This window comes from Suillus bovinus, assembly GCF_016758785.1.
Source record: "Suillus bovinus strain UH-Sbo-P2 chromosome Unknown EDB93scaffold_10, whole genome shotgun sequence".
NCBI lineage: Eukaryota > Fungi > Basidiomycota > Agaricomycetes > Boletales > Suillaceae > Suillus > Suillus bovinus.
The window spans coordinates 68,215-81,312 of NW_024542066.1; the positions used below are offsets into that span (position 1 = coordinate 68,215).

The 13,098-nt window shown below is 46.6% G+C and overlaps 4 protein-coding genes across 4 annotated transcripts; 1 reads left to right on the forward strand and 3 right to left on the reverse strand.

Annotated features, from left to right (window-relative positions):
- Positions 1-3,290: 3,290 nt before the first annotated feature.
- On the reverse strand, positions 3,291-4,348 carry EDB93DRAFT_1101577 (uncharacterized protein; the record flags this gene model as incomplete). The annotated part of the gene is made up of 4 exons (XM_041447112.1): positions 3,291-3,329; positions 3,350-3,466; positions 3,527-3,985; positions 4,040-4,348. 4 exons carry the CDS (start codon positions 4,346-4,348, stop codon positions 3,291-3,293), a joined length of 924 nt encoding a protein of 307 aa, XP_041310544.1.
- Positions 4,349-7,471: 3,123 nt separating this feature from the next.
- Positions 7,472-7,801, reverse strand: EDB93DRAFT_1101579 (uncharacterized protein; the record flags this gene model as incomplete). The annotated part of the gene is made up of 1 exon (XM_041447113.1): positions 7,472-7,801. One exon carries the CDS (start codon positions 7,799-7,801, stop codon positions 7,472-7,474), a length of 330 nt encoding a protein of 109 aa, XP_041310545.1.
- A 1,148-nt stretch (positions 7,802-8,949) lies between these two features.
- On the forward strand, positions 8,950-9,768 carry EDB93DRAFT_1080003 (P-loop containing nucleoside triphosphate hydrolase protein; the record flags this gene model as incomplete). The annotated part of the gene is made up of 2 exons (XM_041445500.1): positions 8,950-9,249; positions 9,304-9,768. Coding segments are annotated over 2 exons (765 nt in total), but the record flags the coding sequence as incomplete, so codon positions are not given.
- Positions 9,769-11,622: 1,854 nt separating this feature from the next.
- Positions 11,623-13,078, reverse strand: EDB93DRAFT_1247438 (uncharacterized protein; the record flags this gene model as incomplete). The annotated part of the gene is made up of 6 exons (XM_041452589.1): positions 11,623-12,057; positions 12,106-12,234; positions 12,306-12,563; positions 12,610-12,776; positions 12,805-12,979; positions 13,037-13,078. 6 exons carry the CDS (start codon positions 13,076-13,078, stop codon positions 11,623-11,625), a joined length of 1,206 nt encoding a protein of 401 aa, XP_041310547.1.
- Positions 13,079-13,098: the final 20 nt, after the last annotated feature.

Here is a 13,098-nt window from a genome sequence, read left to right on the forward strand (position 1 = left end):
GGGCATCCCAAGTTGCCCTATCCCAGGCCTTCTCAGCAGCCCAGTTAGCAGATGGTGAGGCCCTCTTTTTTGGTGCCGCCGGTCCAGGCTCGGCCTGTGCGCCAGCCACCTGCGCCGCGAGTCTAGAGCTATGCCTTGAAGTGGTGGCCCGTGCCTCGTCCCCAACCAGGACAGGCATGCTTACCAGGTCAGATACGTTGGTGGGCGGTGCATAATCATCATGCGCCGCATATTCACTCACTGCCTGGATAGTGCCTGGTGCATCAAAATCATACATCCGGGACAATGCGTCAGGCAGTACATTATGTGCCCCTGGTACATATTCCATGGTGAAGTCAAACTCCCTGATCTTTTCCATCCAGTGTGCCTGTTGTCCAGACAGGTTCTTTTGATTCAAGATATGGATGAGGCTCTTGTGGTCTGTCAGCCACTTGAAAGGGCACCCCTGTAAGATATCCCTATGCTGGATCATGGTCTCGACCCCTGCTAACAATTCCTGCTCATGGACAGGATAATTCCGCTGCGCAGCACTGAGTTTGGCAGAATAGAAGGCTGCTACCTTTGCCTCTTGCCACTCGCTGCCCTGCACTATGACCCCACCAATGCCCGTTGGGCAGGTGTCGGTCATCATCCAGACCTGCTCTTGTCCTGGGCCATAGGTAAGTGGAACCCTACTGTGCGTTGAGCACACCTCAATGTATCACTTAACTTCCTCGAAGGCTTGCTGCTCCGTGTCACCCCAGCGGAAGGGCACCGTGTCCCCACACACCACCGATAGGACACCCAGAGGGATCCTGACCTTATGGATATCATCTGCAAGATACCACACGGCGCCTATGAAGCCCCAGCAGAGGTCTCTGTTGGTAGGTGGCTTCCATTTCAGCACATGGTCGACTTTATCAGGGTCCATGCGGATTCTGCTGTTATTTACCATGCGCCCCAGTATTCTCATTTCCGGCTGCAAGAACTTAAGCTTCTTCTCACTTAAGAACAGCTGCTTGCATTCCAAAATCCTTACGATCTTTTGTACGTGATCAGTGTGCTCTTCTAAGGTGTCCGAGTAGATGATGATATCGTCCAGGTAGACATCCATAAATATACCAATGTATTCCCCAAAGAGGTAGTTCATTACTGCCTGGTAAGTTGTGGGGGCATTGCAATCCCCTTGCTGCAAGACGTGACTAACCATGTTTCCATCTGGGGTAGTCATGGCCATGCGCGGCACATGTTCCGGTATCACCCTGATTTGTTCATAGGCGTCCTGCCCATCCATCAGGGACCAATATGGTTTTCTCGTCACCTGGCGCAATATGCCATCCATGTTCAGCAAAGGAGAGGTCAGCTTACGCGTATTTTTATTTTGCTCATGAAGGTCAATCACCGTCTGCAACCGGTCCATCCCAGGTTTGCGTATGAAGAGCATGGGAACAGTATTCCCGGCACTCGTCATCTCCCATCGACCAGAGGCCAGGTGAGCTCTGCGCTTTTCCGCCCATTGTGGTCTCATCAGTTCAGGACAGTGCGATGGGCGCCAGGGATAGATCTTCCCTTCGTCAATGAGCAGGATGGTATGATTTATGGCCTGTAGTGGAGGTAAGCTAGTGTCCGTGGTGTCCTGCATGATGTGGGAATCATGCATGGACATGAATACTAGGTGACCCTCAAAAGATAAAGTCTGTTAGCTTAGTCCTCAGACTAGTCAACCCATACCTTGGTTTCAAACCATGGTTCATATTTCCAGTTTTCCCCAAGTTTCATGATCTGAATACGTTTTGACAGAAAAAGTCTAATGTGAGATGGGAATCACATTTAGACCTAGTTGATGTGAGAAGAGAAATGAAGGTTAAGGTATAACCTTGCCTTTGGCTTATTCACTTTGGCTAGAGAAAACCATAGAGAAAAGTACAAAGCCTATAAAAAACCTATCCAAAAAGACCGTGTTTTAATTCCTGCCAACTGTATTATTTTGACTGCATTTCAATTCCTGCCAACTGTCTTATTTTTGCTACCTACTTTTCTCTAGTGTTTCTTTACTCTACTTTTTCATTAGGATGCTTTGACTCACCTGACACTTCATAAAATTGTACCCATAGGGTATGATGTCATTATGATGTCATAAGACTCCACAGATACTCCTGCAGGTATTCTGTTGAAAGATATTATGTCATCAAGCTCTAGATTATTCTACTCCACAATGACATCATCCATGATGTCATTTCCTTCTAGAATATTCTGCTCCACAATGACTCACTCTGACTCACTCATGGAAGGTTCTGGAATCTTTTGCTCCACAATGATGTCACTCTTGATGTCATTATGATGTCATTACTCCACATTCCAGAATGTTCTGCTCCACAATGATGTCATAGCTCCATCTTTCACTTGTATTTTATTCTTTTATTGGGTTTGACCCAATATTTTGATTGGTCCTCCTTATTTTTTATTGTTTGTGAACCTAGGTTACTTTCCCACACAAAATGTATATAAGGAGAGCCCATTCTCCCCCCCAAAAAAGATGATCTCCCATTTGTAACAATCTGCCTCTCAGATATTTCACTTGCAAAGTTAGTCCCTTTGAAGTGAGACAAGTGCAGGGAAAAGAATTCCCTTGAGATTATAAGTTTCTTACCTTAGAAACTTATTTAGTGCTATAGACCAAGTGTTCTTGGTCACATATATTGTCTTTGAGACCCCTTTGTCTCATTGCTCTGTGCCCTTTGACTAAGCGATCTTAGTCATCTATCATATTGTTGAGACCACGTCTCACTAGTTGTCCCATAGACCAAGCGATCTTGGTCAAGTTATAGTCCCCTTTGTTCAAGTGATCTTGAACATATATCGTATATTTGAGACCATTGTCTCACAGTCAGGTGTCCATAGACCAAGTGATCTTGGTCATATTTCGTATATTTGAGACCACGTCTCACTAGTTCCAGTATCCAAGTCCAGAGCCTAGAAGGAGATTTCCTAGGCAAATACATTCCAGAAACCGAATTACATGTCTAGAAGCTTATTCCTAGATAAGAGATTTGAGTTTCAATAAAGAAAAGTAAAGCTCCGGCTAGGTTGATCTTAATAAAAGATTAGTTTAGCGAGCCTCCCAAGAACTCACACGTTATCTACCACGAAATAGGAAAAGTCGTAGACCATGTTAATCGAGGACTGGCAAGCAGTCTTATCCAAAGTATAATTGTGGTGTCATTACATTTACACGACTTTATATAAGACCCTCAGTTATTAAGACAGCGGCCTTTGCACACAGTGGTTTCACTAACTCAATCAAATACCTCCTAGTCTGCTCCACCTTGTCCTCCAGCACCTCCATGGCCCTAGATTCAAGTGTGGTGACCCCGCTACCCTTCAGCGGGAGGGGCTCAATACTACCAAGTATGACCCAAGGTACGTTAAGTCCAATGGTAACACTATGCTGATATAAGAATGGGGTCCCCAATATCAGGTCATAATTCTGTAGATTGATCACATCAAAGTATCAATGATAGTCGGTCCCTTGGTACTGAAATCGGACCTCTGTGCCATAATTAACCTTGGATCTTGAGCCTTGCACGGCCAATTGAATGGTCAGTGGTTTTGCCAATACGGTGAGTTTACACTTAAGTTGCTCGACCGTGGTTAATGATATGAAGTCAGCCAGTGATCCTGTGTCCAGCAGTGCTTGGGCAGGCCGCCCATTTACGTGGACCACCACCACCACCGGCTTAGGGATCGTGCGCTGAAAGTCCTTTGTGACTGAGGTGTTGCGCTGTAGGGCAGGGTAAGTGTCTCGAGGTACTTGTACCCCGCACACCAGGATCTCTGATGGATCATCCCAGGTCTCGTTCTGCTTGTCTATGCCAAGTGCACCATCCAGTTCAGTCTGTGCACTCAGCCGAACCTTCTCTGGCTCAGTGAAAAGGGCGGAAAGCCCATCATACAGACCACTGCCTCGTTCCAGGTGCAACTGCAGTGAAGCCCTCCGCAGTTGACACTGATACCATCATATAGGATGCCAGTCCCAAGTCCTCACTGTTGATCAGGACACCCACCCCACAATTGCCAGTGCCTGGTCTCTGACCTCATACTCCTGATCACTGATCTGTTTGCAGGAGAATCGTGTAGCGGTCATTGGGCCCCAACTCTCTTCGGGTGGGCTCATGTACTCCTCCAGCCACCATTCAAGGCGCTCCTCGATGGGCCATCCCATGGGAGGCCTTTTATCGGTACATCTTTGTTCTTTCCGTGCCAGTTGGCCTACAGAGTTCTTAGTCCACTGTTCCCTTCCTAGGTGGATCCAGTATGCCCGGTCCACCCTATATTCGGGTCTTTCCAGGTTGGTCAAGGATATTGTCATTGCGCCTACCCGCGGGCTTGGGCGATGGTAATCCCTTACATAGTATCATTCGAACTCTACCTGGTAGACATGGAATTGATCTGGGTCATCCCAGGTTGTCTCAGATTGGTTACACCCATCCCCCGGGTATTTTACACCTCATAGTAAGTCTTCTACCCGATGTTACAAGAACATCTAGATGCTTGGGCCCCTACCATTTTTCTCCTCATCCTTCTGGTATCAGCCCTCGCATCATACCCTTACCCCGACCTCACCCTTGTTATCCTCGTCATCCTCGCATTCCCCTTCGCTCTCTATCTGTCGCTTCAGCAGAGCCAGTACATCTGGCCGGATCTGTTCACTGACGAAGCATATCCATGCTCCGTTCCACCACCTGACTGATCCTGTGGACAGTCCCCTTACCCTTACCGTCTGGACGGTAACCTATGATATGATGCACGACGCATCCTCTTTGCCCAGTTCCCTTTCTTGATCTCTGACTCAGTGCGCAGTCACACATGTTACTTATATTTAGCTCTGCAGTTGCACGATCGTGCTCCTGCGCGTTTCACTTCTTATTTCGACCTTTGACTCACTTTCTTATCTAGCACATTCTGCCTCGCCCGTGTCTCAACGCGAACGTGCTTCCCTTTTATGGTTATGCCCTTTACCGATTGCTTCTCTTGGTAGTACGAGTTATCATCCACTAATACTTCTCCTGTCCTCTATATAAACTCGCTACCATGTACTATATTCCCTAACTTGAATCTACTTGGTTCTTGACCTCCTACTCTCACCAGAGTGATCCTTTCTGCCTCGCCAGCAGTCTATATTCTATCTTCTTATCTGCTCCTCGCGGATAAGCCTATAGTCTCGATCTTTACTCATCGACTTCGTCGACAAGCAAAGCCCCTGTTAACTAGTCGGACTTCTGTCCTTCTAATTAACGACGATCTTACGATTAACCTTCAGGTGTCGTAAGCCTAGGCCGATATAGCTTATCGTCTCGCACCCGCTTGACATAAGCTACCCGATTTGGACATAGGCGTCAAATCTTACTTGCTGAAGCCTCGCCAAGTAAGACCCCTAACCTTGGGCTAGCCCAAGGACGTCCTTGACCGTTGACGACACACGCTCTGTTTGAGCGTCACCAACAGATACCATCCAAGTCGTAACACCCGACGACCAATCGGGTCTCTGAACCTTTGACTAGGAATGGAGGCACTTTCGTCAAGGCCATTGCAACCCTCAAGATACTCGCTGTCAGGACCGCTTAACGGCCGGTGAAGCCCATCTTCCATGTAAAGCCCTACTGACCCTACAAACAGATCATCCGGCGGTTCTGATACCTCCATCAATCGATGCATTCGTTCCTCGTCACTGGGATCAATGTGTATCCTGAAGCTGGGTATCCCTGGTGGTTTGCCTGGCGAGTCCGATTTAAGGTGTGTGTTCTTCAAACACTGTCATGAGATGTGGCCGATTTCCCCACAGATAAAACACCGGCCATCAGTTCTATGGCGCTCCCTTTCCTCCGGACTAATGCTGTGGTTTGTCTGGGTTCTGCCCGTGTTCTTTGGTCTGCCCAGGCCCTTTGGTTCCTTTGCCTTATCATGTTGATAGGGACAGCGGTCCTGTCTCCTTCAAGGGAAGGATTTATCCCTGCGTCCCTTGGACGCACACCCCACTGTCGTGGCACTGGAAACCTCAATGGTGGTTGATCTGTCCTTTTGGTTGGACCGTTTTTCCCTTCCCAAAGGGACTGAGTGAGCGATTTCAATGATCTCAGCTGCCGCCTGGACCTCCTTAAAGGTAGATACTTCTGGATTCAATTCTTTCTTCCAGAGTTTGCATTGAATCTCGGTCGACAGACCTGTCCATAACCGGGACACCCTGTCTCGATCTTCGACATTGCCGATCATATTCCACAATTCATTGAGTTCGTACACATAGTCCCATACTGACTTGTCATTCTGAAAGCACCTTTTCAGCTTCTCTTGCTGCTTCATTTGAAAGTTGATAGGGAAGCAGTAGTTGAACATTTCAGTGAAAAACTCCTTGAGTCTCCACTGGTAGGGGTCTCCCGATACCTCTCGTATATAGAACTCATGGGCCTTTCCTTTCAGGAAGTGTGATAACACGAACACCCTCTTTTTAGGCTTAACCTGTCCATCGTTAACATAGGCCGTTCCTTTGGTTATGAACCGATGGAAGGCCTGTGAATCTACCACTCCATCATATGTGGTAGGTGCTATTGGTTTCAGGGTGGTTCGTTTACCCTTCGAACACTTTTTGGAGGTTTTAGTGCGACCCTTTCGAGGAGCCCGGTCCTCACTCGTACTGGACGCCTCAGATGAACTGGACGAGTCTAATGAGCTAGTGTCTGAGCTGGATGGTGAGTCATAATCCCTGTCCCGTCCCCAATTTTTTTTTAATCGACCTAGTGCTTGTCTGATATATGAGTCTGGGGCAACCTGATGCACGGGTTCCATTGCCTTAGGTGTACGACACTGTTCTTTTTTTGCTAGTCTCCGGGTTTACAACCTTACTGACCAGTCTGTTCACAGGGTCATCCACCATCTCCGGCGGGTCCTGGATTCTGGTCCGCTTAGTGAACGACTGGGGGCGTGCAAGCGCTTCTTTCAATTTTTCTTCATATTCTTTGTGGAGACGGGTTTCGGCTCTCTGAATGGCCGCCTCCACAGCCCGCCGCTCTCTGGCAGCTTGCTCGAAGATGTCCTGCAACATCAAGGAGTTTCGAACCCCATCTCCCAGCCGGCTCCCCTCGTTTTCTTCCAAGGATGTATAGTGATCCGATCTCTCAGCAACTTCCTTAGCCTTACGGTAGGATTCTAGAGCTGCCCATTGCTCTTCAAGGTTTATGTCCTCGTCATCTGTCAGCGCCCCCCAATTGGCAGGATCCATGCCCTTCCCCTTCGAGGTTCCTTCACCTCTCGGGTCTGATCCCACTGTGGGGTGGGAAATCTCTCACCTGCTGACATTCATTTCTCACCTCTCTATCGAGAGGCGTTCTTTCTCAGTGAGCTTGCTTTTGGCTTTATTTACTGTTTCAATCTGTTCACTGGTGAGCCCTTCAGGTGTCTTGGCCTGCTGCTCATAAATATTACCACCACGGAGGTGCTTTCAGCCCACCGTGATCCAAGGACGGTCGTCACCGTCATCACTTTCACTAGTGATCCCACTGTTTTCATTTGCAGTGCGGAAGGTAATATTTTCAGCCATCTTTTCAAGGGCCGTATCCCCTTGATCCCGTACATTAATGTTTGTAGCTGTATTCAATGCTAAGGTACTCTCCTGTTCGACCTTAGGGTCTTTAACAGGGCTACTCACACGGACCACGTCGCTATACGAGTGGACAGGTTTCAGTGCGGAGGAATCATTGTTTTCCGGAGCCCTCCGAGAACTCACCAGCGAGGTCAGGGGGGATTCTTCAAGAGGTTTGGGCAGGGCCATCAGGCCCGCCGCTTTCCCTTGGGCGTGGGCGCTAGATAGTAGGTCAACAACTAACTGTCCAAATACATCTCTCACCGGTCTGTTTTTTTCACTTGCAGGGGTAGAAACCGAACTAGCTCTAGCGCGCATGCGCGAGCAAAGCGGATATGTCATTGTGGATGTGGTGGGTTTTTTTATCATCACGGTTCAAAGACGTGGTGGGCCAAACCAGTCAGTGGTAGTGACAAAAGAAGCGAGGGTTTTTTTTTTTTTTTTTTTTTTTTTGGAAACGAGTCAAGATAGGATTGTTGAAGGTTAAAAAATATATGATGGCAGGTAGAAGTCCTTTCAAACTTTAGATGACGGCACAACAATAACTGAAGAGTTCCTTTGCAATGTTAACCAGATACAAGCCTAGTTCTGATCGAAAGAAATCTGGGGACTTCGTACAAATGCGCGATATTATATACTAGGTAGTGTACAGAGTCTGTGATAAAATAGAATAACAAATAACAAGAAAATAAACATACACTTGAACATACGGTCCTCGGCTACTGACGTTAGCTGAGTCTGGAGTGTTCTAGTCCTTTGATTGTACCCGTGTGCGGCTGAACCTTTTCGTAACCGCCACAGCTATCTTTCATTTGCGCAGTACTGCTGTCACAACCCAATAACGAATAAACGCTAGGGCAGAGACTAGGACTCAAATGAGGATAATGAGCAAGGACGTCTTGGATTGCTACAGTTGTAGATACAAGAGGTTTGAACTAAAGAACTATTGACCAAGATGTGCTACCTATATACAACTATTGAAACGGAGATTGAAACTGAGATACAACTACTAGCCAATCATAAAAAGGAAAGGGGAATCGTACCATAGAACATTGTAGAATATTAAAGAAGTATCACGTGACCATATCTTATCTTATCGTATCTAATCTAATCTATTCACAATCAAAGAACTTGTCTTCTTCATCAGTCACATCGAAGACACGTGTCGTGGGCGCTAAAGGAATTTCTGAACTGGTAGACGCTTTTGGGGTAGGGTTAGGGTTTGACTTAGGCACTGTGTATTGGCGTTTAGGAAGATTTAGGAAAGAATAGTGGTTTGTTAAAGGTACTCATGACAACTGCCACGTCAGTGATGGCTTCGCCCCCTAAACTATGACATACCGTCAATAGCCACTATGTGCACCATGGTCCAAGAATGTTTTGGCTTCGTACCTTGTAATTGGCAAGTGCAGTCTGCTCAAGCACAGCTGAAACAGAGAGACATCATCACTTTGTCACCTACAGGGTCTGGAAAAACACTCACATTCTGGATACCTCTCTTGTTCAACAACAGTGGCATCACTATTCTGATCACTCCACTCACCATTCTTGGAGAAAAAAATGTCACAGAGTTACAACAAGTCCAGATCCCTGTGGTGAATCTTTCTGCCACAACAGCAACAGATGCAACATTCAAGGTGAGATATAAATCAGAACTTGAATATTCTGACTTACCTTTACACATCAAACAGGATATTGCCACTTGGAAGTTTCATGTTGTAATCATCAGCCCCGAGATAATATTGTTGGACCGTCACTTCAATACCTTGTGGAAGACACCACAATTTGTCAACAAACTTTTCAGCATTACCTTTGACGAGGCGCATTGTGTCAGCCAATGGGGTGGTGACTTTCGCCCCTCCTATGCTGAGCTTGGTCGACTTTGTTGGCTAGTACCTCCGCATGTTGTGTTTCATGTAGCATCTGCCACACTGCCACAACATGTACTACATATTTGCAGAAGTTGTTCTATGAACTCTGAGATGGTCATGTTGTTGACCTCGAAGCACCGCAGTACATTGTTCAGCTTTTGCCATATTTCACGGTTCATCAGTTGCAGATTTGGGTGTTGGTATACAGCATTATATTCAGCACAGTACACAGATGAGCAGCTGCCAATTGACATGCGTTTCGAGCATGGCAAACATCAACAATGATGTCGGAAATTTCTGAGTTTCATTTTAATGCCTTGTAATGCATTCTAATGCCGCAATGACAACCCACCCGTGGCAATGGGAAAGTAATGTAAGCCCCGTTTTGAAATGCCGACAGGTGCCGATGGCAATGTGGCGCCAATGACCATGCCAATGCCCATTGTAACATTAAATTTTGTATTATTATAATGGCATTAAAATAAACTTACAATCCGTGGGAATTCCATTTATGTACCCTGGCTGGCCATCGTCATTATCCTATCATGATCTCGCCATCTATTATTATCTATTGCTTATTTTTATCTACTGTCTATGATTTATCTACTGTCTATGTTGTCTACTATCTACGATTTACCAACTATCTATGTATTTACTATTATCTAATTATCTTACTAATACACTTGTTTATTACTTGCACTTAGGTTGATTCGAACTAGGGACTTAGACTATATACTCTATAGTAACATTAGATACGGTCCGTAATCAAAACCATTAGACTACGAGGGCTTTATTATATGGGAACCCCAACTCTATTAGAGGACCACTCTACAGCTTTCATATCAATACTTCGAAGACACGACGCAGTCCTCAAAGGAGTCATGATGTGCTCCCCAGTAATTCCCCGTTTATCCAGCTCAATCTCAGAACACGTATCCACGCAAGCCTCCAAATTTACCTTCAGCTTCAAATTAACCAAAGTAAACTCCTTCAATGCTGTGGTCAAGTCTTTCTAGATAATCCACTCAAGCGTGTCTCATCTGGTCTTATATTATACATATGTAGTCAAGCCTAAGTAGTGGTGCGAGCATTGCGGGTAGTACGGGTACTAGTGTTAGATACAACACGTCTGGCTGCTCTGTGTTACAAGAACATCTAGACTGCTTGGGCCCCTACTATTTTTCTCCTAATCCTCCTCGTATCGGCCCTCGCATCATACCCTTACCCCGACCTTACCCTTGTCATCCTCGTCATCCTCGCATTTCCTTTCGCCCTCTACCTGTCGCTTCAGCAAAGCCAGTACATCTGGCCGGATCCTTTCGCTGACGAAGCATACCCATGCTCCGTTTCACCACCTGACTGATCCTGTGGACAGTCCCCTTGCCTTTACCGTCTGGACGGTAACCTATGATATGATGCATGATGCATCCCCTTTACCCTATTCCCTTTCTTGATCTCTGACTCAGTACGCAGTCGCACATGCGACTTATACTTAGATCCGCAGCTGCACGATCGTGCTCCTGTGCGTTTCACCTCTTATTTCGATCTTTGACTCACTTTCTTATCTAGCACGTTCTACCTCAACCGAATGTGCCTTCCTGTTATAGTCATACCCTTTATCGATTGCCTCTCCCGGTAGTATGAGTTATCATCCACTAATATGTCTCCTGTCCTCTATATAAACTCGCTACCATGTACCATATTCCTTAACTTGAATCTACTTGGTTCTTGACCTCCTACTCTCACCAGAGTGATCCTTTCTGCCTCGCCAGCAGTCTATATTCTATCTTCTTATCTGCTCATCGCGGATAAGCCTATAGTCTCGACCTTTACTCATCGACTTCGTCGACGAGCAAAGCCCCTGTTAACTAGTCGGACTTCTGTCCTTCTAATTAACGACGATCCTTACGATTAACCTTCGGGTGTCGTAAGCCTAGGCCGATATAGCTTATCGTCTCGCACCCGCGTGACATAAGCTACCCGATTTGGACATAGGCGTTAAATCGTACTTGCCGAAGACCCGCCAAGTACGACCCCTAACCTTGGGCTAGCCCAAGGACAGTCCACAGACCGTTGACGACACAAGCTCTGTTTGAGCGTCGCCAACAGATACCATCCAAGTCGTAACACTCTGCCTCCTCAACGGCCTCTCGCAGCTGCAGGTGCTGTAACAATGTTACTAACTTCATCCTCATCATTGGGCTCAGATGTAAGAGGACTACTAGGTCTTGGTCTCTCCCTGTTAGCCTCGGCATCAGCAACCGTCTCATCCATAATGTCCTCTGTAAGTGGTTCAGGCTGCGCAGTGCGCACCTCGCCTTCAGTCACACCTGCTAAGGCACGATCCATAGCCGCAGTGAAATCCTCTTCATCTGACATTGAGTTAGTTGTTCTCGAACCTCTGGAGAAGACATAATTATTCAGCTTCTTCACAATGTCGCGTGTGTACTCCGTGTTCCAGTTCTTGACAAGAATCTTCTTATATGAGGTGAACATATAGCTGTACTGGATCTTCGTCATCTCGCCCTTGCTGGAATAGCGAAATTCCTTGTCAGCACTCAGTAGAAAAACAACCTGACAAAAACACATCAGGCAAGACTCTTCCGACACACAAAAACTCACAACTACACCCACCCACGCCAACAAACCGGGTGTAAAAGATGTCACCTCCCACCTATTACCATTTCGCGGAGGTCCTCCTGCTCGTAGCGCAGTCAAGCCGTTCTCACCCCACAGCAGAATCCGGATAGCCTGAAAACACGACGGGTAAGACATATTATATGATAAATATAAGTATTAAATTAAGAGACACAATCACACACCTTGCCGAAGGGTTCCCAATTTCCAAAGACCGTTTTCAGCGAGGGATCTTCGACGAGATTCGGGAAAAGGATGGGTGGAAAAGGCTTGGGCATACGCTGGGATGTAGAGGTACCGAGGAGACCCTGGATCTCAGGTACACTTGCTCGGTCATACACTATATCAGCGAAATACTGTTCAGAGAGACCAAAGATAAGCCCAACTTTGGAGCGCAGTTTCTTGATTTCGGATGCACGGCTACTGTTCATTGCATCCTCAAACTAAAGTACTATCAGCAATAATCAATGAAATAAAGACATTACTTACAACATCCGCGAAGTGATTATCCGCAACCAGAGGGTGGATGTGCGATGGGAGTAAACTGAATAGCTCTGCGAGCAAGGCTGACTCCGCTGAGGCCTGCGTTTCATAGCGTGATGATTTGTTGAGAGGTGGAGCAAATGCAGGATTGGGAGGCTGAAGAAGTTGCCTGTCTGGTGCAAACATTTCAGTAGCAGGCACCATATTTGCGACCACATAAGCGGATTTCTTCATCGAAGGCCATGTGCTCCTCGGAGGCATTCTGACCCTTCTTCTTCCGCTTCAGCTGGTTTGCCTTGAGGATCTTGTTCTCCTCCGTCAACTCCTTATTGACGTCCTTGAGTTCTTGCAACTCGAGCTGTGTTTCTCGCAATGCCTGAAATAAAAGTTTGAAGATTCAGACATAAGCAACAGTGATGGAGCCTACGCATACCTGTTCGAGATCAGCGAGGGATATGGTGCTCGATGGTGGCATTGTGATTGCAGAAATGACCA